General features: G+C 35.1%; 2 protein-coding genes across 5 annotated transcripts in view; one reads left to right on the top strand and one right to left on the bottom strand.

Moving 5' to 3' along the window:
* The window catches only part of LOC307170272 (NACHT, LRR and PYD domains-containing protein 3-like), a 412,645-nt gene that overhangs the window by 334,292 nt on the left and 55,615 nt on the right, over positions 1–22,738 (bottom strand). Inside the window, exon 7 of one of the 2 annotated variants that reach the window (XM_079891358.1) lies at positions 22,340–22,738. This exon is cut by the window's right edge and continues 540 nt beyond it. The exons of the other annotated variant lie outside the window; for it this stretch is intronic. Coding sequence (XP_079747484.1) covers positions 22,728–22,738 — 11 coding nt within the window. The 3' untranslated portion in view covers positions 22,340–22,727. Of the gene's footprint in view, positions 1–22,339 lie in introns of those variants that run through there. 2 annotated transcript variants of the gene reach the window in all.
* Positions 283–15,168, top strand: LOC307172749 (interferon-inducible GTPase 5-like). 3 transcript variants are annotated; one of them, XR_013823759.1, is made up of 9 exons: positions 283–587; positions 2,439–2,498; positions 2,702–3,263; positions 3,449–3,922; positions 11,475–11,592; positions 11,705–11,806; positions 11,886–11,924; positions 13,498–13,680; positions 13,816–15,168. XR_013823759.1 is itself a non-coding variant. In XM_079895329.1 (4 exons), exons 3-4 carry the CDS (start codon positions 2,702–2,704, stop codon positions 4,081–4,083), a joined length of 1,197 nt encoding a protein of 398 aa, XP_079751455.1. In that variant the 5' UTR covers positions 283–587; positions 2,439–2,498; the 3' UTR covers positions 4,084–7,009. The 3 variants fall into 3 exon arrangements, 1 of the variants encoding a protein (XP_079751455.1); XR_013823760.1 differs by having other exon boundaries at positions 11,886–13,680; XM_079895329.1 differs by lacking the exons at positions 11,475–11,592; positions 11,705–11,806; positions 11,886–11,924; positions 13,498–13,680; positions 13,816–15,168 and having other exon boundaries at positions 3,449–7,009.

The raw sequence follows: 22,738 nt of genomic DNA, 5'->3' as shown, positions 1-22,738 counted from the left end.
AAGATGATTTTCTCAATGTTTAGATTTTTTTGCACCCTCAGATTCCAGATTTTCAAATAGTTGTATCTCGGCCAAATATTGTCCTATCCTAATTTCATGTACCCATGTGACTGGTTTTGTGGTCCAGGGTCACACACGCTTTTTGCAAAATAGCTTTAACTGTGGAAAGTTCCAGGCCAGTTATTTACCTTGTAAGGGATTGCTGCATTGTAAGGACAGCCCCAAACTCTTAAGACAGCCCCAATTAAAACCATATAAAAGGTTTTGTTCTCTGTGGGTCGGGGCCACAATTCGGGTGAAGACCTATACTCATTTCTGTTATTTTTTCCTTTTTGAATTTATTGTCTTTTAAAACAATAAACTTTAAACTCTTTGAAACTATTTAAGTAAGACAAAATCCATTTTTAGTGATTCGAAAAACTTTCAAAACAAGTCTCAGAGTGATTTTTTTCACTAGAAGTATCTTTACTTTGTTGTAGTTAAGATATTAATACTAAGTAAACGCCCAGTGAAACGGACCCAGGACCTGAACTGGATCAGACACCGCCGAGGACCCTGAAAAAACTTCTAGCATCTTTAACCTGCAGGTAAGGGCAATGTATTATTGTAAAATGTTATGGGAATGTTGTAGAATGATTTAGAGGTTACAGCGGTATACAAACACAACAATGGAGATCAGTGTTTGCTTTAGTTGGGATGCTGACCCTTGACTTTTTAACATCAGTTTTTCTCTTGCTGCTTGAACTGTGTTTTTGCAAGCCACACTTGTACACACACACACACACACACACACACACACACACACACACACACACACACAGTTTGTGAATGCAGTCTGTTGTATTGATGATGATGACAAAATCATCATATGTTCATTAAGTAATCTCATTCAGAGTTTAATACTGTATCAGAAGTAAAACTACAGCAATCAGTTACAGTGTTGAATATTTTAACACATCATGCACAACCAAAGAAACAGACCTACACTGTCTTCTAGAAACACAGAGATATAAAAAATCAGCACATGAATCTCAATATGGTGGCAATATTTTTTTATTTTTTATTCAATATTTATGTATTCCTGCAGCAGTGCATGCTGGGAGGTTTATACAATCCTGCAATCCAGCATGCATTCCGACATGAAATTTTTATTGTCACCATTGTTGAGATTCATGTGCTGATTGTTAATGTCTGTGTGTGTTAAAGTCAAGCAGGAGTTCAAAATGTTGTAATGCACTATATTATTTCAATATTCTTCAGAATATCTGGTTACAGAAAGATTGTAGGAGTTCATGTTGTGGATTTACAGATGTATGATGAAAATGAATTTCCAATAAATTCAAAGCTTATACACAGAGATAATCAGACATGTTCGGAATGATAATAGCATCAACACGACAGGCAGAATCACTTGATCAAATTCCTCTTGGTTTTTCTTGCCGTACAAAATATGCTGTATAAACTCACAGTTACAGCAGTCAGAGAGAAACTAATGTTATAAAATCAAGGGTCAAGAGCCCAACTAAAGCAAACACTGAGCACCATAATGGTATTTCTCTTTAAAAACACGCACGTCTGCGGAGGTGCAAAAAAATAAATAAATAAATAAAAAAATCGCCTATTGCAAAATAAACCACATAACATCTAGAATAAAGGTATATCAATGCACATTTCCCGCCAGTCCTCTGTAAACTACAACGGCATGCAAGGTTTTTTTTTTTTTTTTTTTTACCGTTATTGTAATATGCGGAGCGGAGCGGAGCACAAGAGAACAACAGAGTCTGAAGCTGCTTGCTTAAAGGATTTTGCTCGCATTCAATCGTCCAATTTTAAAATGGTTTTCACAGGATGAATTTTGAGTTTGTAAGCTTTTGAATGATACCTCATATATGATGATTACTAAAATATGTGATATGAAAAAAAGGCAATAGAAAAAGAGCGCCAATCGTCCCGCTAGCAGGACGTGACAGTTAATTAAACCTGTTTTTCTTAAAATTCCTAAAAATCATAGCGATCAGCTGACTTCAGATGACCATAACTTTTGTAACCGACTAACGATGAAATAAATAAAAACAGATTTGGAAAGGACTTGAAACCAGCTTTGATATGGTATCAAAACCTGTAATAGGTCAAATTTCCACATTTCCAAATGTGATGGGTTTTCCCAGATCATATCACAATTAGTTGTTCTAATTTAGCAGACTTTAGGTATACCAATTTAGTATACTAAAAGTACAATTGCAGGGTATTTATATTAATTACAAAAATAAATGTTTTTGTAGTATACTTAGCATAAAATAAATGTATTTAAAATATATTTTAGTATGTTTGTTTTCTAGGTGTGTATCCTTAACATAAGGCATTCACATCAAATATACTGAATTTTGCTACAAAATAAAAGTTCTGTTCATTTGATAGTGACATTTTATTTTGTATAGAGAACAAACAGAGTAACAGAGAAGAGACTGGGTTTAATTCTTGCTTTGTGGGCTCTGAAGGTAAGATTTTTAAATAGTATTTTTTATAACGTGTTTACTTTTTAGTAAAATACAATGTTAATCTTAAGACAATTAAATAAAAATAAACATATTTTTATAAAAAAAAAAAAAGATTTAATTTTGAGAACTTTAGTCTTTTATATTTTTATAACAGTATTACCAATGCTTTTTTATAACAATGTTTACACTTTTTTTTTTTTTAGATGGCTAGCTTTCCGCCAGTGAAAATGCACCTGGAAAACATTAAAGAATCCATAGGTTCTCTGGATCTCCCATCAGCCATAAAAAAAATTAACCATTTCCTTGACAAGCAAGAGCATGAAGAACTTAACATCGGCATTACAGGGGAGTCTGGTTCTGGAAAGTCCTCATTTGTCAATGCTTTAAGGGGTTTAGGAGATGGAGATGAGGGCTCTGCCAAAACTGGTGTAGTGGAGACCACTATGAAACCTGAGGAGTATCTTCACCCAAAACACAAAAATGTGAAAGTGTGGGATCTTCCTGGCATTGGAACACCAAAGTTCAAAGCCCATGAATACCTCAAAGAGGTTAACATTCAACGCTATGATGTATTCATTATCATTGCTTCAGATCGATTTAAGGAATGCCATAAACTGCTGGCCAAAGAGATCATAGGAATGGGGAAAAAGTTTTATTTTGTTCGTTCTAAAATTGATCTTAGCATTGCTGCTGAGAAGAGGAAGAGGAAGGCCAACTTTGACGAGAAAAATACACTTCATTCCATCAGAGAGGACTGTGAAAATGGTTGGTCAATCTAGTACATGGCATTACAGTGTATACAGTAAACGTCAAAAACTGCAATCACTACTTTTATATTTTATCATAAGTATTTTTTTTTCTCTATTTTTCTCTTTTTTCTTTACTATAAAATAATATTGTTCATAAATAATAGTCTTCTGATGATATTATTATTTTTTACTACTTTACAGGTCTGAGAGAGATCAATGTGAAGGATCCTGTTGTTTTCCTGATCTCTTCCTGGGAGTTGGAAAAGTATGATTTCAATCTGCTGGAGGAGAAGATAGAGAAAGATCTTCCACAGCATAAGAGGGATGTGCTGCTATTAGCTTTGCCAAATATCACGCTGGAGATTAATGAGAAAAAGAAGAAAGCTCAAGAGAACAATATTGCAAAAGTAGCCTTTCTCTCTGCTTGTGCGGCTGCGGTTCCTGTTCCTGGTCTTTCAATTGCTGTGGATTTGACCATTCTAATTAAAGAGACAGAAAGGTATTTAAAAGTTTTTGGTCTCGATGATGAATCCTTGCAGAATCTCTGTGAAAGATCTGGGAAGAGCATAGAGCATTACAAGAGTTTGATGAAGTCTCCACTGCATGCTGGAATAAGCCACGCTTCATTAATTGCCATGCTGGAAGCTGCATCTGTGGCTGTGACTGTGTTTAAAGGTACAGTTGCATGTGTTTTGAGTTTCATACCCGTTATTGGCTCATTGACCGCCGGAGGAATATCCTTTTACACAGTCTCAACAATGCTGCACAGAGCTCTGGATGACATAGAAGAGGATGCCAGAAATGTGCTTTTGGATTCAGTGCAGACTGAAGCGTAAACAGAAAGTTATTTCTTGATATATACATTTACGTGTTTATTTAGCAGCTACTTTTAATATACAAATGCACATAAATCATTCAAAATGCAAGACTTGATAGGATGGTCTTACTGAAAGTTTAAGTAACAACTCTTAGAAAAACAGGTTCTACCCTTCTGGAACAAAAATATATGGGAATATACTGCAAAATTGAATTAGAAAAATCATAATACATTTCCATATATGGGAAACTAGTGCTTATATTTTTCAATATACTGCAATATATGCATTGACCATGTATATATTAATACATATAAAATATTTATAAATGAAGACAAAAATAGCATTACATGTAATATTCACAAAGTTTTATCCTTATACATATATTGCACATGCATGTTCCCATATAAATGTGAATGTATGTTCACACACATATACACACATTCACGGAATGAGTTACAACAATTTCTAGCATGCTTTGCTTCTGACTGTTAATGGAGAGCCAATGTTAAAATTAAGTGTTATTTAATGTGTTTTGCTATTTTAAAGCAAATCATTGCTATGCTATAATGTAGGGGGAGATCTGTTAGTGTTTAATGTTCTATTATTTTGGAATTTAAAAGGTTTTATTGTGTGAGTTTTTGGGGTCACCGCAAACATTAAGATTATAATTATTATAATTTAAAGTAATTGCTAAGTTCTCCTCAGCACAGTGATAGTCTCTTGACTAAATAATTTAGAACATGCAGGTGTGCTTTTGTTAACTAGCTTGAAAATATGAAACATTTATAATGTAAATAATACAAAATTATATAAGAAATAAATTACAATATACATTTCTCTATATATGCCTGTTTATCTTGGTTGACAGATCATGGCTTCGTGAAACACTGAAAAAGTTGAAGCAAATTGTGTCGAGTCGTCTAAACAATCCGACATCCGTCTCCACGGTGACCTCTAGTGGTCAGAACAGTGTAAATGCAACAAAACCCGGGCCAAACATGCATAAAAACACCTTTTACAAATCTATTGAAAAATTTTTATTGGAAGTAAAATCTTTCAAATGCAATTATCTAATCATCTAATAAGATTATGAAGTGTCTATTTTGTTCTTTTATTGTCAGGGTTTGTTTTGTTTGGTATATGAATGGCTCAGCTAAACAGGCCAAGACTGTTAACTACTATTATACATTTTAATTTTTATTTAACATTGTTTAACTAAAACTTCAACAAATGTAAAACCATTGACTGTAAAAAATAAATAAAATATAAATAAAATAAAATAAAAAATAGGGTAAAACCCACAGACACTTGTTCATTGGTTCTCAGTGACTCCTCATGATTAATGGGTTAATAGAGATCATCACAAGTGTTTTTTTTTGTTTTGTTTTTTTTATCAATGCCACACGAACAAGAGGTATTACATATTCACAATATCATATTAACATTAACTTACTCCAGTGCTTTCAAGGCATTACATGTTTTTTTTTTTTTGTTTTTTTTAGCTTGTTCCAAAAGATGTACATGTAATGTAGTCATTTATAAAATGTGGACAATTTGGTTTACCTTGAGCCCACTCCTTTTAATGTATATGGTATTTTCCTAATAAAATAAATAACTGTATAATATGTTGTTCTTTACATTCCAAATTGTCACTCTGAGTATAAAAAAACACAAATTTCCATCCTACACTTCAATTTTTTATTAATAAAGGTTTCTAAATCTTTCCAAAATAATCTTGAGTAAATACAGTGAAAAAAACAGGTGCAAAATTGTTTCTTTTCTAGTGCACAAAATTCACAAGTAAAAGAAATATTAAGCTTAAATATTTCCAAAACATGCTAAGTTCTTAGAAGTATTTTGTAAGACACTTCCTTAATTATGTTATTGACACAAAACTTATTTGGCAATTTCCATGCTTTAACCCAAGAGATATCACCAAATAAAGAAGACCAAAATAATCTTTCTGCAGGTATAGTTGTGTGGTAAAAAATTGTGGTTATATACCAATTTCCATGCTAGCAGGGCTTGTCTGTGAAAACTGGCCAATTTTACAGGAACTATTTCAGCAGAAAAATTACATTTCAACAAAAAAAATCTATGCCTCCAAGAGTATTAAATATGTAATTAGGAAATACATTCCAAAGACTTTCTCTATCTTTCAAAAATTCTATCAACCATTTAATTTTGAAAGTGTAATTAAGTGTACTATAATCTAAGACCTCAAGTCCCCCTTGCTCTTTGGTGTTACATATTACCTCATTTTTAAAATAATGCTTTTAAAAATAAAAATAATAGCTTTTTTCTCCATATGAAGTCATAACGTATCTTATCTATTTCGTTAATCACCTTAGGAGGCACATTTAATGCTAAAGATGTACAATAATACCCTCCCAATTATTGATATATCTCTCATTAACCACCAATTATATTTATTTTTTGTTATCTCAATAATTGGATCAAAATTTAACTGACTCCTCTGTTTTTCATTTTAACAAATTACTACACCTAGATATGTTAATTGGTGTTTAACTGGGATGTTCTCTATTTCTGTAGAGGAGCAATCTTTAAGAGGAAACAATAGAGATTTATCACAATTCATTTTAAGGCCTGATACAGCAGTGAATGCCTCAATACATTTATAATACTCAATAAATGCCATAAATACTAATTATTTCACATCTAATACGCCTAAATTTGTTTTTCAAAAAAATTGCAGTGTCATCAGCGAACTGGCTTAAGTTTAAATTCTAAACCCTAAAGCTGTGATACCATTTCACTGATTTCTTTTTACATGCATTGCCAAAACCTACACTGTTAAAAAAACGGTGAAATTTACGGTAAAAAACATCAGCTTGGTTGCCACCAGTATTTTACCGTAAATAATATGGTAGCAACCTTACTTAAAAAAAAAAAAAAAAAAAAAAACATCAGCAGGATTTAAACGTGTGGTAAAAAAAAAAAAAATAAATAAATAAAAAATCAGCTGTGGTTCCCAGTACTTTACCATAAAAAATACAGTAGGAACCTTTTAGTTTTCACAGAACAACTGTTATATTACATAAAACGGAAAATGTTATCATTAAATTTCACTAAAGTATTAAAGTCTGCTTTATATCCTTGCAAAATACTGATAACCATCATAATAACACAGGTGGTAAAAAAGAAAAGCACATGATGATTTAAAACACACCACTAGTTTTCCACAATCTGAGGCACATGTTAATATTAAGAAGGTGCACAGTGTCATACATACAAATACAAAACACCATCATGATGACACACACGTGACTCCAAATAATGCCATAAACATTCATTAAACAATATATGATTTAATATAACCCCCAAATGTATATAACTGATGACAAAAACCAAGAAGAAACATAATTATTTAAATGAAATAACATCACAAGAGAAGTGTCACACAGGGAATTCTGGGAATGTCAATTTAGAGAAACAAGATGAACAGAGAAAAGAGACGAGCAGAAACAACAAGAACTACAACTGACTTCAGACACAGCCTTAGATGAAATCAGCTGAAGAGAAAAGAAGACATTAAATCTGTGAAGATCTCAGCAGCGGGGGATTAAACAACTCCACAAACAGCATTACCAGCTTCACTTATTACTAACCAGACTGACTTTATTTCTGTCAGACGTCTACAGTTCTGTTTGAGAATTAACAGAGGTTTAGATGTTAATGATTTATTGTTTCATTTGAAGTCACCATGATGGAGATCAGTGACTGCTTTAGTTGGGCTCTTGACCCTTGACTTTCTAACTTTAGTTTTTCTCTGGCTGCTGTAACTCTGTGTTTATAACACCTGCTGATTATGGCTAGGAAGTCAAAGAGGAAATGAATCATGTGATGTCAGTTGTATATCAATGATGGCAATCACTATGTTTGATTTATTGAGTTCTTATAGAGCAGGGGTCCCCAACTCTGAATCGTGAGATCCACTTTTCTGTTTAGCTCCAACCCTAATCAAAAACACCTGAAAAAGATAATCAAGGTCTTCAGTGTTAAATCAACACTGCTAAAAATACATATTGTCCCAATCTAAAGAGTGTTAAAATTGTTAAAGTTAATGTGATAATTAAGTGATTTATTAAGGGATGCTTGAGTATTAGTGATGAACACCTGCTGTTACCAAGCAGAATCACTGAAGGAAAGAGAAACACAAGAACTACAACTGACTTCAGACACAGCCTTAAGGCGGGCGTACACGATTTTCACCAGCTGTCCCCTATTGCCAAATCATACACAACCACGTCGATGGGGCTATAGCCCTACCTCAGTGGCAGCAACCATACAGCGTGCACTGGTCTCACACACACACATACACAAGTTTTTATGTTGAAAGGAATGGCTACTGTTCTCTGCTTTTCAGCAAATCATTTGCACACACATTCCTGTCATTTTTCTATCTGAAGCTTTGCCTGAATCATGCAACATTGACAGTCTCTGTGTTTAGCGCGAAAGCTCACGTGATTGCTGCCGGCTCGGGATAAAATTCGTGCAGGACAGTCGTGCCGTGTACCAGCTGCTTTGACGCGATTATCAGTTAAACTGACTCGCAACGTGTGCAATATCTCACGACCTCCCGAGTGTCCAAACTCGCACCGTGTACGTCCGCCTTTAGATGAAATCAACTGAAGAGAAAATAAGACATTAAATCTGTGAAGATCTCAGCAGAGGAGGATTAAACAACTCCACAAACAGCATACCAGCTTCACTTATTACTAACTTATTACTTTATTTCTGTCACAAGTCTACAGAATTTATTGTTGAGAGTTGATATTGATGTGTTAGTGATCCAAAAGTCAGTATTTGCTTTAGTTGGGCGTGTGACCCGTTTGTTTTTCTAAACCAAGCTCCTTTTAAGTGTTTGCAATAATATTTCATGTATTATAATATTAATGTATGCAATAATATTTCAATATTTTTTCTTGGACATTGCTGAAGAAAAGCTCAAAATGCAAATAAGCTTTTGCTTTTCTGCTTATGAGACTTATTGTTGCACCAATTAGATTAAAAAAGGTCAGAGAGAAAATTAAAGCACCATGGTACAACAATACTACGCGTGTTCTAAAGAGAGAAACCCGTAATTTAGAGCGTAAATGGAAACAAACTAATTTAGAGGTCTTTAGAATCGCGTGGAAAGACAGTATGTCACGTTATAAAAAGACCCTAAAAGCGGCCAGGGCTGAGCATCTCCGCAAACTAATAGAAAATAATCAAAATAATCCTAGGTTTTTATTTAACACCGTGGCTAGACTAACAAATAAACAGAAGTCACCCGAACAAAATATCCCGTTACAGTTTAGTAGTAATGATTTCATGAACTTCTTCACTGAGAAAATAGAAAGCATCAGAACCACAATTGTAAACGTTCAATCTTCAATCGCGCCTTATAATTCAGCCTCAATTATCACCCCTCAAGAACAATTACAATGCTTTACAACTATAGAACAAAAAGAGTTAAATAAACTTATCACTTCATCTAAAACAACAACATGTTTATTATATCCTATACCAACTAAACTACTGAAGGAAGTGTTACCTGTAGTGGAAGAGCCTCTCCTCAATATTATTAACTCGTCTTTATCTTTAGGTCATGTTCCAAGAACATTTAAACTGGCAGTTATAAAACCTCTCATTAAGAAACCACAATTAGATCTTAATAATCTAGCAAATTATAGACCCATTTCAAATCTTCCATTTATGTCTAAAATATTAGAAAAAGTGGTGTCCGCTCAACTGGGCTCTTTCTTACAAGAAAATGATATCTATGAAAAGTTTCAGTCAGGATTCAGACCACATCACAGCACTGAAACTGCGCTCGTTAAAATCACAAATGATTTACTTTTAGCTTCTGACCAAGGCTGTTTCTTAATACTAGTTTTACTTGATCTAAGTGCTGCGTTCGATACTATAGATCACACAATACTCTTAGATCGACTACAAAATTATACTGGTGTTCAAGGACAAGCATTAAGCTGGTTTAGATCATACTTATCTGACCGCTACCATTTTGTCTCTTTAAATGGAGAAAAATCGATCATAACTCCAGTAAACTATGGAGTGCCGCAGGGATCTGTGTTGGGCCCTCTGTTATTCTCAATATATATGCTGCCACTTGGAAATATTATAAGGAAACATGGAATTAGTTTCCATTGTTATGCTGATGACACTCAAATCTATATTTCATCACGGCCGAATGAAAACGCTAAATTATCCAAATTGACAGAATGTGTTAAAGATATCAAAGATTGGAGGACGCGTAATTTTCTTTTATTAAATCCAGACAAGACAGAGGTAATACTTATCGGTTCAAAAAACCACCCACAAAACCTCTCACAATACAATTTTAACATCGTAGGATGTCCTGTTACTTTATCCTCTACAGTAAAAGACCTGGGTGTTATACTCTATTGCAACCTGTCTTTTGAAAATCATATTTCATATGTTACAAGAACAGCCTTTTTCCACCTTAGAAACATTGCTAAGCTACGTAATATGCTATCTGTTTCTGATGCAGAAAAGTTAGTTCATGCATTCATGACCTCGAGGCTAGATTACTGTAATGCTTTATTAGCCGGTTGTCCTGCATCCTCAATAAACAAGCTACAGTTAGTCCAAAATGCAGCCGCTAGAGTTCTTACTAGATCAAGAAAATATGATCATATAACACCGATTTTATCATCACTACATTGGTTACCTATAAAGTTCCGTATCAATTACAAGGTATTGCTACTGACTTATAAAGCCCTAAACGGCTTAGCTCCAGTCTATTTAACGGATCTTCTATCGCCCTATAATCCATTGCGCTCTTTAAGATCACTAAATTCGAGGCTTTTGGTCATACCTAGGATATCCAGATCCACCAAAGGAGGGAGAGCATTTTCACATTTAGCTCCAAAACTCTGGAATAGCCTTCCTGATACTGTTCGTTGCTCGGACTCGCTCTCCCAGTTTAAAACTAGATTAAAGACGCATCTCTTCAGCCAGGCATTCATATAACATTTTAAATCTTACTGTTCAAACTACAATCTGGCCTCTAGTTCATAAATGCCAGAGGATAACTGGCCCCCGACTGAGCCCGGGTTCTCCCAAGGTTTTTTTTCTCCATTGGGTCACCTGATGGAGTTTTAGGACACCATTAGGTCACTTGATGGAGTTTTCGGTTCCTTGCCACTGTTGCCTTTGGCTTGCTCAGTTGGGGATATTTTGGGGATATTAATTTAATTTTATCAATCAATAAATTTACACTAGAAACAACCTTGTTGTGTTATTTTGGTTTAATGCTGTGAAGCTGCTTTGATGCAATCTGTATTGTGAAAAGCGCTATATAAATACACTTGACTTGACTTGACTTGACTTTTCTGTCATTTTTTTCTCTTTTTAAATAGACTACACAGAGAGCAGAAATGGAAGCAGCCGATCTTGAGAGTCTCAAGCAGGAGTTAAACATCTCTATGGAGGATGCAGATCGGTGGGTGTGTGATGGCAAGTAATGGGCAGCCACTGGTGTGTAATATAGTCACTGGTGTATACACTTCCATAGATATATTTGTTTACATTTTTGCAGTGATACTGTGTTTTCTGTAATGGTCGACTTTGCTTATTTCTGGTTTTCAAGAGAGACACAGGACTCACAGTAGCCAGGAAGAGCTCCAGAGTGAAATCCATGAGATTATTTATTCCATCCGAAGAAAGAAGCATGATCTGTGTCGACAAAATGGTATTTGATAATAAATCACTCAACTTGCATTTTGTAAAAAAAAAAAAAATTATAATATTTTTTTTTTTTTAACTTAAAGACAGCAACCAAACAAGGCAACGCAAACGGAGAAGACTTGGTGAGCTGAAAAAGACACTCAGAGAGAAGATAGTGCTGTACAACACCATTCCTGGCTGTGAAGAGAAAACTGACACCGAAGCAGCGTGCAGTCTCTCTGATGACTTTATTCTGCCTTGGGAAGCACAAGGAGATGCTAATTAATGTGTTTTATTTTTGTGCTTTTTTGAATTCACAAAATTCAGTTGATTGTTAATACAAGTAATAACACTCAGCAGTTTAACACTGCCACCCAGTAAAAAAGGTGCAACATACAGTAAAGAATAACACATTATATATTCTGTTGCTATCTGAAAAATGATCTGTAATGTTCCCATATGAAGACATAGGGCCAGTTGTTCAAAGGTAAGCTGATCGGATTTTGGTTATCGGATTGGATCAAATCTTGAAAATGGGTTGTTCAAAAGGGAAAGAAGGAATCTGAAATCAGATTAGATCACGCAATCCAATCCTAGTTTTAATCTGGATCAAACCTTCAGTTTGTGTTGTTCAAAACTTGTCAGTAGGATTTGGATAACTTTGATCCAAAAAAAAAAACAGGACCATCCTGATCCCAACAGGATTTCAAGGTGGATTCCAGGAAGAAAATGTATAGTAAAACTTTAAAATTGGTCAAATAATACATTTGTATTATTTAGTGTATATACTTTTATTTATATTTTGCACTTGACTTGTGTAACCGTTTTAACAGTGATAAAGTAGACATAGGCTACCAATTAAGCTATTCAGTATAGTATAGTAAAGTAAAAAATAAAATAAAAATGATCTTGTCCCCATTAAATAATCACCCAAACAGATTTCAGTAACAAACAAAAATAATATATTCCATTTTTCTGTCATTCATCTCCGTATATTAATTTCAAAGAAACAATCATCAGAGATGAAGAAGAACCCTGAACATTCTTTATTTTGTTAACTATTGGACATTCAGCCATTTGTTTTTTTTTAAAGATGTTTTCAAAATATCCACAATGTATTTGTTAATGTATGTGTGTGTTTTATTTGTTGTGGCTCAGATGAGGGGTCATAAAAGAAATTAAAAGGATAACTTTGATCCAGATTAAATGTTTTGAACAACTGGCCCATAGTGATAATCTGATAGTTATTGTTACTCCTGTAACACACACTCTATACTAGTAGTGGTCATCACTTTTCTTTTATATATAAGAACTGCAATAGCCAAACACATTTAAGAAGAAAACCATATCTATTCTGAAATGGCAAAATCCAACCCAAGCATGAAATAACTCTGTCTACCAATTAGATATCCTTTCAATATGTCTTTAATAAAAATAAAAAATCTTAATACTGGGATGAGCCTTTCTTTAACTTTCTGTTATAATGTAGTGTGATGTTTCAGTTGTTGTCAATTATGTGTATTGGCTGCATTATTATATGCATACTTAAGGGATGATACGGTTAGGATATTGTTATATTATTACCCTTATAAAGTTCTTCATCAATATTATTCTCAAGGCCCTCAGAATGACTAGTGAAGAACACTGTGCTAGACGTAAAGCTGAATATGTTGTGTGTTAGTGTTTGAAGTTTTTTCCCTCCACTTTTATTTTCAGAAATAGTGTCGAGTCTCGGCTTGAAGAGGCGAGTGTTTGAGCAAGTCCTGCTGGTCAGGCGCATGGAGGAGGAGAAGATGATCATTGTAAAAGAGATGACTCAGCATTATCAACATCTAAAAAAAACATTGGACAAACTGGACAGTCTTCTTCGGGAGACTAAAGAGGACATCAAGATCCATAGTATGTACGATAAATGTTTTTTATTTAATGTGCAAAAATATGGTGATCCCACTAACCAGGATGTTATAGTTTCCTGTAAATATTGCTTCAAAAAAATCACAATACTTGTTTTTTATCAATGTGAATGTTCTTCAGTTTTTCCCTGAAGATCCGCCTAGAGAGCTGAGCGAAGAGGGACACAGGGGCTCTACTGCTGTATCTCACACAAGCGGTACATTCTCCAGCAGAAACTTGCAGCATCACCAGCACCTGTGGCAGTGTCAACACACACCCTTCCTTCTTCTCGCTGGAGGAAGATGATGAAGAGGAGAGTGAGGACAACTGCAGTCCACAACTTTCTGAAGAAGAGCTTTAAAGTTTTAGCACAAACATTGGAAGCATTGGATTCATCATCTTCCCAAAATCAGATTTTGAGTTTTGAGTCTGGAAATGAAATATTTTTCAGATGAATTAAAATAAATAAATAAGTAAAAGTCATTCTTACCCTGAGCTACTGTGTCACATCTACATATTCTAACTCTTCACAGATGTGAATAACAGAAGGGTCTACATTACCCATAAGCCTCTGTCACCATTGTTATAGAGGCATCGCTTGCTTACTTGTTACTTTCATATTCCATATTTTACACGTGGCATTACATTACACCTACAACTGTTAAACATAATTGTTATTATTTATTGCACATTTAATAAATATATTAACATAATACGTTTTGGTCGTTGAGGCAATATATTTAATATCACATTTAGTATATGCATATTAATTTGTATGCACAGACTTAATAATTAATCTCAAGTTTTATATCCCATTTTAAAACTAATTAATTTGAATAAAACTGACAAATACTCTTTATTTTCTATCAAATGTACAAAATACAAGTTAGTTTAGAGTGTCAAAATTGACTCAAAATGTTGCACTGAATGTTGATACCTATATGGATTGAAAATATATAAGAGAGAGAGAGGAGGAAGAGTGCGTGTAAGAGGTGGTGAACAAGGAGGAAGAGGATGAGGATGATGAAGAGCATGTGTGGAGAACACTGTCAAGGCTGGATCTGGCTTTAGGGTTTTTCTCTTTGCCTCCAGAGATGACAGTGTGTCTGTGATGTGGACAAACTCCTCCGCCAGAACATGAAGACGCGATGCTGAAGCAGAATACATGTAATCTCTCTCACTGACCTTGATTTTGCAGTTGCAAAACTCTTTTGAGTGACTGTAACATGCTTTTCATTTAGAGTTTTTTACTGTAACCTTTTGGACTTCTGCAGTTGGTCACTGTATTTTCACAGTATGCAAGTGCTGAATATACAGACATTCGATACTATACAATATTCAGTACAATACTATACTTGCAGTGCATACAGTAATTTATTCACCTTACTAATGTTAACAGTCATTACTATACATTTTACGTAATTGCAAATTGTGTTTACTTTGTGTAACCCTGTTAATTTTGCCCCAATAAAGTCCTGAAATGACCTTTAATGCAAACACTCAAAACTAGAGTAAAGTTCAATATCTAGTTCGCCACTAAGTGGCAGGGCACAATGAAACGTTCCTCTTCTGCTGTTTTTCTGCCATTCGCCTTGCCTTAAAAAAGCCTGGAAAAAAACGGGAGCCAGAGCAGAAGTAGATATTAGGATTGAAACTGATTTAGAAAACGAAATATATCCTCGAAGTTGAACTACTTTGAAAATTAGATGACACCTGTTGTAAAACAAAGTTATCTCGGTGAGTAAAAATGATCATTTTGTGTTGATTAGCTTGAAGTTAAAATGGTGAAATGACTAAAAAGTTTACATTTCAACGTTACAGTGGATTAAAAAAAAAACAGTCTGGCTATCTACAATAGCAGTGGATGTTACCACACAGGTACATTTTGTTGTATATTTTAGTTGTACATCTGTTGTATATTTTGGTACAATGAAAAATGCATTTTGAAAGGAAATAATTTTGTTTTGAGTCAAGTATGTCAATTTTGAGTTACTATGCTATACTGTACTTTTGTTTGTCCAATTCCATTGTATTGATTTTAATTTTAAGTTGTATTATTGAGCATATGGACTTTTAAATGATGAAAAGATGGGAAAATGACATTTAGTTGAACATTAGTTAATTTTCTGCACATTTTTGTGTAGACTGTTTTTTTTTTAGGCTTCTTCTGGTCCCGGATCCCTGGTGTTCTTCCCACCGAAGCTGGATTCCTCTCTGTTCGCCCGGCGCTGGTTCCCTGGTCCACTTTATCAACTAACAGCGCTGCAGCGGCTCCATTGGGTGGTTTGATATGGACGCTAAGTATTGAAGGGGTGGTTGGACAGTTAAAATATTTTGAGTGCACTCAAGGGTAACATTTTTTTTTCTTTGAAAGATATTTCCTTTTGTTTTGTTTCATGAGATCTCAAAGTTGTGGCCGATTTGTTAACATCAATGGTACTAATGCTGTGTGAACTGAACTAAATATTGAATTTTGAATAAGAAAATAAGAAAAATAATTTGAAAAAGAACTACATTTAAACTTTATTCTATTGTCCTGTGCTTCCTTTGGAGTGGAATCTATGAGTCCTTTGACCATATGATTAGTACATAACCAGCCTCCTCATCGAATCTAGATTTAGATAACTCCTACAATAGATCCTTAGCCTGAACTACCACCGTAGGGTTACATCTGTTACAATATACTTTTTTCCTGTAACTGCATGCTTTGGATTCTGTGTTCTCCATTTTTTGATGTAGTGTCTAATGAATGATCTGTAGTGTTTATAATATTGACTTGTTGTGTGTATGATCTGAAAGCATTGTTTGATTTTGAGCAAAGATAAAATGGTTTTGAGGCAATTGTTGTATTTTGCCATAAGAGTCAGAGGTTCTCTGAATGTGGTGTGAAAATTTGGTTTTGTGTTTAAGGTTTTGAGAAAGTGAGTGATAGTTTCAAGAAATGTGTTTTAGCAATTCAGAAAAACTGTAATTTGAATAAAACTGACAAATACTCTTTATTTTCTTACTCACTTTACATTAACATTAACTACAATACTACTCATGAAGAACAATACAAACTACAGTGTATTTATATTTAATATATTATAAATATATATTCATTATTATTTTGCACCATGATCTATATCCTTAACGATAATTAACGTGATCATAGTGCCCCGAATGCTGATACTGATGTTCTTAATTTTATAACCTATTTTTGCATTTTGCTCACAAGTGGCCAAAGCAGGATATTAGTTCATAACAATACATAGGCCTACAAGTTAATGTACACATCATTCATATTACTTTTGCTTTATTTGCTACCAATAATTACACAGAGACAAGCATATGCAAATATAACGCCTGTGAAACATTGTGTTGAAGGATTTTACTCCTTTAATTTATTACAGCAATAAAAAATCCTGTATATAGATGGATATGTGGGGTTAGAGTTAGATACATTAGTGTGTGTGTGTGTGTGAGAGAGGGAGAGAGAAAGTGTGTCTGTGTGTGAGACATGTGTGCATGTGAGAGAGAGAGTGTGTCTGTCTGTGTGTGAGAGTTTGTATATGTGAGAGACGTGTTAGAAAGTGTGTGTGCCTACAGTATGTTTCTGAATGTGAGTGTGTGAGATAGTGTCTGTGTGTGTGCATGTGAGAGAGTATATATGTGTGAGAGATTGTATGTCTGTGTTTGTGTGAGAGTGTGTCTGTTTGTGTGTGAGAGAGAAAGTGTGTCTGTGTGTGAGAGTTTGTATGTGTGTGAGAGAGAGAGTGTGTGCCTGTGTTTGTGTGAGAGAGAGTGTGTGCCTGTGTTTGTGTGAGAGAGTGTGTGTGCCTGTGTTTGTGTGAGAGAGTGTGTCTCTCACAAAATCATGATTAATTTGATAAATTCGGGTGGGCGTGGCATGGGGCGTCGTTTAAAAGCATTGTTCTCGTATTAATAGTATTCAATCACTGTCTTCCTTGTGTTCTTCCTGCAGAGAAAGGAAGTACCAGCTTCAGATGCTTCTAACCCAAGGCCCAAAAGTATCTTGGTCTATCCTCCCATACACACATTATAGATTAAAAAAACATCTTGACTGTGGGCTAATAGGTCCTTTAGGGTAATGAATGATAAAATAATAATAATAATAATAATTACGTGGCTTTCTGAAATTTTCAGCAGTAAACACATCATTAAATGCATTTAGGGTGCATATATGTTTGCTCTTAATCTTAAATAACAAATATAAACAATCATAAAAATCAAGAGTATATGAAGGAACAGAGCCAGTGACATATTTCAAAACATGTTATGATTCCACTCATCAAACACAGAGAACAGATCATGTTCTGTACAAAGCAGCAACAGACACAGAACACAAGAATAAACCAGAACTGCTGTGTCTGAACACTGAAAGACAAAACTGCAAGTCATACAAGGCATCTATTTTACAACCTAGCAACAAAAAATACATCGGAATACACACACACACACACACACACACACACACACACACACACACACACACACACACACACACACACACACACACACACACACATCTTCAGAAGTTTTCCACTTTTTCCCACTGTAAGACAGCAAACAGTGTTAGTAACAATGCTCATTACTGGAATATAAATACTATCTTGGTTATGTACAATAAGACACAGTTTTCAGGCATGTAATCCATATAATGTAATTGTTTGAAGATATGCATTCAGCAGATGATTTAATTATTCACACTGCACTTAGAGTGTGTCAGACAGTAACACATTTTCACTCATTTGGTGGAGTGTTTACAATCAATTTTAATCTCATTGTTCAACACACAAAAAAAATGCAGTTCTCAACAAAGGCTTGATAAAAACAAAATACTTGAAACTAAGAGTGGCTGAAAACATTAAAGAATATATAAAAAATAAAAAGCACACCACATTTCAAATGATATTTAATTACATTTAAGTCTGAAATCCTGATCAAACTGCAACTTCAGTTAAAACTGAATAAATGGTTATTTTTGTGTCTCTAATGTTTTTATAAACTTTTTTTTTCTTAGTTCCGTCAATTTTCTACAGTACAGCAAATAAACTTCAGATAATATGCACGTCCAAGTGATCTGATCTGACGTGTACGCAGACTGGTGCATAGATATATACACTAGATGTCGCCTTGTCTACGGCAGTTCATTGGAACGAATGTCTTTAATGCGACATCTAGTGTATCTATGCACCAGTCTGCGTACACGTCACACACCAGGATGCGCGTGCCCTCAGATCACTTGGACGTGGCTGTGTATAAGAGGTAAAAACGATATAAATACTGTTCGTTTTCTCACACAAACTGCTCGTTTCGTGTCTTAGGCCATCAATGTGTACTTACGATGAGGAATTGTTTAATTTGGACTCTGTGCATGCTCTTTGAGACAGTGACCATAGACCTGCATTATATGACTGACAGACAAGAACGGTTTGACCTAAAAATATCAAAATTGAAACTACTGCGGAAAAACATTTTGAATAGACAGTGCTATTTATCTCTCTTTGGACTTTTGCTTGATTCCTGTTTGAAAGAACAGCACAGAAAAAACATTTTTGGACATTTTGGACACAACTGGAATTTTTCATATTTTCCCCATTTTTGGCTTATTTACTCATTTTGACCAGTTTTATATCTCCACTGAGAGATGATGAACAAAACAATTCAAAACAGTGGCAGTTATTTCAGTTGATTGTTTACATTCCAAATCAATGATGGCCAACGCATCATCTTGGCCCCGCCCCTTCATCTACCCTCAGAAGAGCTCTGAGGCCTCCAGGCTGATGCTCAGACACAAGCAGATGAAGGAGAGGCCCGACACACTGTTTGCTGAACAACAGGACCACAGTGCCATCAACAACCTGCTCTTTTACACCGAACACAGCCCTTTATGGCACACTGCCTTCTGTCAACATCTCACCTTTACCAAGAAAAGAGGCATCTGTAAAGGCAGACAGATCTTAGCATTTGAAGATGCTGAAAAAAATGATGAAACAAGATTTTTGACCCTGAACTTGTATCAAAATGGCACTGTCATGGTCCAGGGATCAGAGTCTGCTCTCAAGGTCTTCATTGAAGATTTGGAATTAATAAAAAAGCTGGCACTGTCTGATGAAGTGGACAAGAATGCGAACATTGTTCCCTCCCCTGGAAAATCAGCCCAAAAGACGACAGTGACTTCAGCAACTGCGATCCCATCTCCAATGTCAAGAATGAAAGACAACTTTTCACTTCTGGAAGTAGAAGTAGTGGAGATGAAAGAATTAATACTATCCCACCTGAAAGACAACAACATGGAACAAGTGACAATCGACATAAAGAACTTAAAACAAGAAGTTGAATCTCTGCAGAGACACAGAGAAGAAATGTCAAAAGAACTTCAGAAAACTAAAGATGAACTGAGGGAAGTCAAATCAACATTAGGAAAACAACTAACAGACGTTAGAAAAGAAATGCAGGAGGAGTTATCGGCCTTGAAGTCAGTTCTTCGCACCAAAGATGAACTCATCACAGATCTGAAAGAAAGACTCGATTCTGTTTCCGCACCTAAAGAGTCTTCTGCCAAACCCTTGACTCGTCCAGAGATGCTCATGGAAAATCCTCAACCTGAACAGCTGCCAGTGGAAGAAGAGCCTCACTGCTCGACTGATCCAGCACCCCAGATCCACAGCTCCTCTGCACAGGACCCGGGAGAAACACATGCTCTTATCATGACGGACTCTAATGGGAAATATGTCAATGAGAGACTTCTACTACCAAACATGAGAGCCAAGAAAATCTGGTGCCCAAACACTAGAAGTGCTTTTCAGATCCTGTCTGAGAGAAACCCACATGAAAACTACAAGCACATCGTAATCCACACAGGGACGAATGATTTAAGGGCCATGAAGGGCCGTGTGGCTCCTGTGATGGCGATCAGAGCCACACAACGCTTCCCAGACGCTAGAGTAACTCTGTCCACACTGCTGCCACGCACCGATGTGCCGATCCACGTGATCCACGGGAATAATGTGGACTCTCCTGAAGCTCCAGAAGCGCGTTTCTGTATTTGGTTGTGTTGTGAGTATTTGGAGCACACATGTGTTGTGAAACTGATGAAGATGTTTTCTTAATTTGCGGGTGTTTTTTCTATTTGCATGTGTTTTCTTCAGTTGAGCTCTCTCGGCCACCGTAGTAGACACTGTGATCTACAGCACATCGAGGATGAGGAACACTTTCTGCTCTTCTGCTCCAGATACTCCAGTATAAGAGAAACCTTTCTGCCCAGATCTGAAATCTTGATTCCATCGTTCTCTGAACTGAGTGACACTGAGAAAATGTCCTTCTTACTGGGAGAAGATGATAGTACAGCTGCACTAGCGGCTAAATATGTGTGTGTGTGTGTGTGTGAGAGAGAGAGAGTAGATGATAGTACAGCTGCACTAGCGGCTAAATATGTGTGTGTGTGTGTGTGTGTGTGTGTGTGTGAGAGTAGATGATAGTACAGCTGCACTAGCGGCTAAATGTGTGTGTGTGTGTGTGTGTGTGAGAGTAGATGATAGTACAGCTGCACTAGCGGCTAAATATGTGTATGTGTGTGTGTGTGTGTGTGTGAGAGTAGATGATAGTACAGCTGCACTAGCGGCTAAATATGTGTGTGTGTGTGTGTGTGTGTGTGTGAGAGTAGATGATAGTACAGCTGCACTAGCGGCTAAATATGTGTTAGCTATTCACAACGCCAGAGTCAGCTAATTCTCTAAAGACCCACTGTATTTATTCATTTATGAAGATAGATTATATCTATTTATCTATCTATTTGTATATGCTACTGTACATATGACATGATCTATACATTTGTTTTATTATTTACATTCATTGTCATTATTATATATATGTTGATGCTTTGGCAACATTGTGTTACACAGTCATGCTAATAAAGCTCATTTGAAATAAAATTGAGAGAGAGAGAGATTCATCATATATTCATGTTTCAATCCTGATGTAATAATGACTGTCGGTAAAAATAAACATAATGAGCATTTATTTTTTATTTTTTTCTGATTTAAAATTATAATATAAAAAAAAAAAAAAAATAATTACAATATTTTTAACATAATTCAGATGTAGTCTCACATATAAAGGTGTTTAAGGACAATATGTACTATATTATTTTTAACATAAACCACATTACAGTTTTTAAACTTGTAGAAAATAATATAAAAGTTTTCTAAAACATGAAACAAACACGAATACTGCGTACATTTATAAACACTTGATACATGTTTTGTTTTTACATGTTTTTGTTGGTAACACTATTTTACAGTGTCATTGTTACACGTTACATGTGTTTACTATAGTAATAACTATAAATTAACCCTAACCCTATAGTACGTACATGTGCTTAATATTACTCAGCACTTAAATATATAATTACACATTAAAATAAAGTGTTTTTTACTTTGACTTTGATTATTTGTCCCAGACTCATTTACTTTCCTGTTCAACAGTTCCTCTGTATTAGATTCAGTCCAAACTCTCTTTTGATGAAGATTCATAAAGTGATTCAGTCAAAACTGGACATTAAAAAGCAAACGTGTAAAAACAGTGAAACTCAGGGTGACAAACGTTTATCATGAATGAAAATAACAGTCAAAGATCAACAACTGAAGAAACATGTTCAGACTGAAACAGGAACAAGCGTTTATTGACCATAAACTACAATAACATGATTAAACTGTAATAAAACATGTGAATTAACAGTGAAATACTGGAGGTGACAGAAGATTAATGTTCATTTTACAGTTATCTCTATGATTATACAGATGATGTGTTATTCATCTCACATTATTGATTATAATAATCCTTTGAGATCCAGCAGTTTTAATCAGATCATCTGAAGGATTTTAATAACACATTGTGCACAAATAAAGTGTGTGAATATCAATAATGGTGATAATGCAGTAACACACACAATCAGTTACACAACTGGAGAAATGGCAATTTAGTGTGTGTGTGTGTGTGTGTGTGTGTGTGTGTGTGTGTGTGTGTGTGTGTGTGTGTGTGTGTGTCAGTCAGTGTGTTT

This window comes from Squalius cephalus, assembly GCF_949319135.1.
Source record: "Squalius cephalus genome assembly, chromosome: 1".
Classification (NCBI taxonomy): Eukaryota; Metazoa; Chordata; class Actinopteri; order Cypriniformes; family Leuciscidae; genus Squalius; species Squalius cephalus.
Note: the sequence above shows the minus strand (reverse complement) of the source record. Positions and strands in the feature narration are given on the sequence as shown.